General features: G+C 31.3%; 1 protein-coding gene across 1 annotated transcript in view; it reads right to left on the bottom strand.

Annotated features, from left to right (window-relative positions):
• LOC106467156 (transcription initiation factor TFIID subunit 9B-like) overlaps positions 1 to 4,034 on the bottom strand; it is a 10,470-nt gene extending 6,436 nt beyond the window's left edge. The window contains exons 1-4 of the mRNA XM_013927482.2: positions 3,867 to 4,034; positions 2,442 to 2,578; positions 2,146 to 2,277; positions 1,599 to 1,671 (exon numbers count right to left, since the gene is read on the bottom strand). Coding sequence (XP_013782936.1) covers positions 1,599 to 1,671; positions 2,146 to 2,277; positions 2,442 to 2,578; positions 3,867 to 4,023 — 499 coding nt within the window. The 5' untranslated portion in view covers positions 4,024 to 4,034. The remainder of the gene's footprint in view (positions 1 to 1,598; positions 1,672 to 2,145; positions 2,278 to 2,441; positions 2,579 to 3,866) is intronic.
• Positions 4,035 to 5,283: the final 1,249 nt, after the last annotated feature.

Genomic DNA, 5,283 nt, shown 5'->3' with positions numbered 1-5,283 from the left:
GTTTCAACATTACAATGTCATCCTCAGGAGTTGCAACGTTGTAATGTCGAAACATGTAGTTATCGTCAACTTTTTGAAGGCCTAAATAAAAAGTGCCAAAATACTATAATTAGGTATTTACCTTTCTTATACAAAACTATTTCAATCTTCTTTCTGCCCTCTAAACATTACTAAAAAATGTTTGCACTCAATGGACTAGTCTATATATCCCCATCAAGTTTGCACCATTTTTTAACATGTACATATCATGTGACTACTCTCCATCAATAGTACTGCACCACCTATATTAGTACAGCTAGCTTAGTACCTATCAGAAATACATTTTCAGTGAAAATGTCAAATTGCTAAACGGTCATACCACCTGACAAAACACACAAGGAGCTGAGGTTAGTTTGAACGGCAGGACCCTGAACTGGAACACCTGAAATATGAATTTAGGCATCTCTCACATCGAACCTGGTCATCCAGAGTCCAGCAGAAAGTGCCAGAAAAAGAGAGTTTACATCTTCTTCCCCATGATGGTATTGTTCCTCAGACATATGTTCAGGTTGAAAAGGATAAGAAACTGCCAGCCAAACATATGACTCTAGCTCCCTGCAAATTAAAACCTGTACTTCCTCTTCAGATAAAGTTGAACCAAAGTACTGGGAATTCTTGCCATTTACACTGTCGACTGTCACAGTAATTTCTGTTTCCAACACATTGAACCTCGAATTCATACTAAGTTCACTTAGAATTTGGGGACAAGAAAAAAATTCAATTGTAAAATCATTGAAACAACTGAATTCAAACCCAGAAAAAAATTAAACTGTTGAAAAAAATTTATTAGAAATGGCAACAAAGCACAATCAGAAACTGTAGTCATATGCAAAAAAACATACATCTAAAGAATGTAGTGCCAATCGAGAAAATGAGGAGTGAGTGAGAATAGCAGAAGGAGTTAGCTGCGCCAATACAGGTGGTGCAATACTATCTGTAGAGAGTAGTCATATGATGTGTACATGCTCAAAAATGGCACAAAATTGATGGGGTATATAGAATAGTGTGCTGAACAAAAAAAAATTTTTTTCAATGCTTAGAGGGCAGAATGAAGATCAAGATAGCTTTGTATGGGTTGAGGTAAGACAATATCAGAAAATATGTATAACAATCATTTATTTTTTTCAAAGAAAAGTTAAATTCATTGCTCATGCAAGTGTATTTGTTTTCTTCCTTCTTTTATATAAACAAATCTTTTTTCCACTGTGTTTTTACCTATTTAATGACTTGCTTCCACATCACATCTTAAACCAAATTGTATCCAGGGTAGTAAAAACATTACCTTAGCATCTCAAGGGACCAGTAATTAAAATTTTAAACACAGAACTCTGAGTTCAATATAACATGATTTTGACCCATACTTTAACACTGGTTGTAGAACCTACTACAATATTACACTATTTAAAATGTAACTAACTAGAAATATGTTTTTCATTATAGTAAAAATATATTTTCAGTTGATACACTATTCAGCTAAATATAGCTAATATGTATCAAGGAATAAAGATTCTCTATAGCTATAGAAGATACCACATACGAAATATATGGTAAACACTCACAAATATTTGAAGTGTTAGACTGTATCGAACTGAAGGACACTTTAGATGATGGAACGCTGACCTGAATACGTGGCTGGGGAAGAAAGAAAAATTTATGCAAAGTTAATACAAATGAAACTACTGTATACTGGTGAGGTTGAAGTAAGAGATAAGATGCTCATAATTTATGATTAAAATATATTTACACTGTCCACCCAACTTGGACACATACACTTGAATATTCTTTCAAATAGAAAGTTTAAAACTTTATAATACAATAAATAATTAACATTAGAGATAGTAATTAGTAATTATAACTCATAATGTGTTGAAAAAAAGACTTTTATGGTGGAAGATAATACAGTTTTCTGATCCTGTCAAGATTTTACAAAGTTTAATATTCTATGAAAAGCTGTGTGTGATTATGATATTGTATTTTATTCTTAACAAGTGAGCTTTAGTACAAAACCAAACTTGTAAAATAATTTCTTAGTAACATTTATTAGGATATGCACATAAATAGAACTCTATAACAAAAAAATTTATTGCAAGTGGAATAAAAGATTACCCTCTTCTGTGATTTGGCTTGATAATTAGCTGTTGTTAAACAGTACCTATCAGGTGGAAGATGAACTCCAGTATTGGACTTGATCAAAGGCAGAGGTATGTTGTTTTTCTGCCTTGCTACTTCTAACAAAAGCTAGAACACAGAGAATACAAATGCTTGTAGTTACATCATTCAGTGCCATAATTTGCAAGTTCACAAAATTACAAAATTAATTTTGTCTGTCTTGTGTAGCTGACAGGTGTTAAATAATTTTAAGATATGAAAAAAAAAAAAATCAAACAGTTAACAACACTTACATCTCTTGGAGGTGGACAAGTAAAGGATTTGTCCATTTGCAACTGTACTGCAAGGCGAACATCATGAACATCAATGTTTTTCTTTTTGGCATGGGAAGAAAATAAACGAGCATCATCAAGCATTGTTGTAACATATCCTGAATAAAACATAAGAATCAGCATGATAATCCTCTCCAAAAACAGTGTCAACATACGGGAAAAAATGTTCAAGGCACAAATATTCTCTGAAATTAGAGAACCAAGTTTTAACGTTATGATTATCACTAATTCGCGAGACCTTGAAATTATGAAAGTGTTTCAAACTTGTGTTTGCACATGAAGGAAATTCATCACTTATATTTCTTCCTAAAATAACAGTCACATTTTTGTCACTTTGCATAAAATTCTTAACCAACATCTTAACAAAACTACATTACTTATTCAGTGATTTTTATTAATTAATGATTCATCCACCTTTGACACTACTATTGGCAACAGATTTGAAGAACAAAGCATAGAAACCTTAAGAATATACATATGAAATATGAATGGGCATCTCACACTTGTGTTTTCATGGTAAAATAAAAAACTCCATAAGTTTTTTATTCAAAGTAGCATAACACAGAACTTATTTGTAAGCCTTTCAATTGTATATTTTACCTTATAAAAAGGTTTTAATTTTTTATGAAAACTTCTTCAAAATGCTATTTGAAATACTATAGGTACATACAACATAGTAATGCTACAAGTAGTAGTAGGCCAAAGGTACACAAATATAAACTTTGGCAGGGTAGAAGTAATCCTCAACTTATACAATTTTACTATTCTAACAGTAACAGACTGGCTGGCCTTTGAAATTGGTTGCCTTCCTGATCAGGGTAGATTTTGTATTTGTGTACAATTACATGGATGGGACAGCATCGATGGAACAACATGCAGCAGGCCCTGTGTTTGTAAGTTTGTCATCCTTAAATGGTGTGTTATGCTTTTCTCCTTTAACTTCAGTTTGAAATAATGATTCCTTTTTACAATAACTTCAAGTTATATCACAAAAGACAAATATTGCGATAGTATTAGAAAAAATAGTTCGACTTGTCAACTAAGATTCCAAAGTAATTGAACAGGCCTAAGTGAACTTTTGACAAGAAGAGAACTATACATATACTGATATAATGTTTACGATACGCTTATAATTTTATATTCTCTATAGTGTGAACAGTGGATAAGCTTTTGAATTTTATAAAAGGCATCCCATGTTTGGCAATTAACATAATATTGTTATTAGTTAAACTGTCAAACTTAACGTTAATTGTTATTGTTAATCCATATGGGATAATATTATTAATTATATATATATATATTTAGCACATAGTAATAGAACTGTTACTGTTAACTACTACACACACACACACACACACACAAAAAAAAAGACATGTCGAAACTTACTGTAAGTAAATTCAAGCATTTGATTTATGACTCTTGGTTCATACTGTATTACTCCCATATCTTTTAAGATTGCGGCCATAACTTGAACATCTTTAGGGCCACTAGTAATATTGTTGCTACTACTACTGTTACTGAAATTAGTCTTGCTCGACGCCATGCTCCTACATAATCGTCAGCGTCCTCTATGAAAATTTAATTTAAATATCTTTCTTTTAATCTTTAGCAATTTAGACAGCGCTCCCTTTCGCTTGTCAAAAAAAATAAAATAAAATAAAATAAACGTGACAGGTATTTAGTTTAAGGATAGAAACTTTCCTGTTCAGATACAAATACAGACATTACAGTATGTTTTTATTGAACATTCAAAAGTTTTATTGAATTTCTGTATATATTAGCTACTACAAAGTATAAACACAAACATTTATTTATCTACAGTTCTATATGTGTCTTTTTCTTGTTTTTTTTATTTGCAAAGTCACAAATAATATAATCAAAATCGAGTTCACGAATGCATATCTGATTAGACTGACATAAAGCAGAGATCGTTCAATCTTGGTTGAAACTTGCAATTGTAGACCTTATTCTTAATATGTTTCCTCTTTGAAAAATATTTTTCACCTTTGCACTTTGTGACCATCATTGACAGTAATATTCGTAAAGCAATTTCAATATTAGGAAATGTTGCATCCATTTTGTTATGCTTTAATGTTGCATAAATATTGAAAAACGATTTATCTTCTTCTTTTGATATGTAATGCTTGAATTGCTGATACTCAGATATAATTTTTTCTTTCTCCAAATACATGTTATAAATTATAGCAAGCCTTTCACAATTGTCAGTAGTTTCAGGAGAGCCCGTATTATTTAGTTTCTGGAAGAATCAGAAGTGATTATTGATTTTTTTTGTATGCTTCAATTTGTTTTTCTAAATTAGAAGTCAGTAAGTCAATGGCTGGGAAGTACATTTCAACATTGAATTTAAGACTACCTTGAAGAACAGTGTCACTAACAGCTTCATCAAAAGAACTGTTACGGCAACTCCCTTTTTTTTTTTTTTTTTGACATTTACTAATGTCACTGTAATCACTATTGGCATATTTTGTTTTTGCTTTGCACTCACATTCTTCAAATTGGCTTCTGAATATATGACAATAACGACTGAATAATGTGGACAGCAACGGATAAGTTTAAATCCCCTTTTTGCAGAATTTTACTTTTTTCATTAAAACGGATAAAAATATCTTTCGAGAATATTGTTAAGAAAACTACCTCAAACTTGTTGATTTTCTTACTGAGATTTTCAGCATCATGTATTGTCTCTCTCTCTTGTTTGACTTGCATCTTTGATCAAAGAATAATCAAGAGCTATTTGAATCTCATCATAGCCATCATTTAAAGCTGTAATTGCATCGGCACG

Source organism: Limulus polyphemus, unplaced genomic scaffold (assembly GCF_000517525.1).
Source record: "Limulus polyphemus unplaced genomic scaffold, Limulus_polyphemus-2.1.2 Scaffold77, whole genome shotgun sequence".
Lineage (NCBI taxonomy): Eukaryota > Metazoa > Arthropoda > Merostomata > Xiphosura > Limulidae > Limulus > Limulus polyphemus.
Note: the sequence above shows the minus strand (reverse complement) of the source record. Positions and strands in the feature narration are given on the sequence as shown.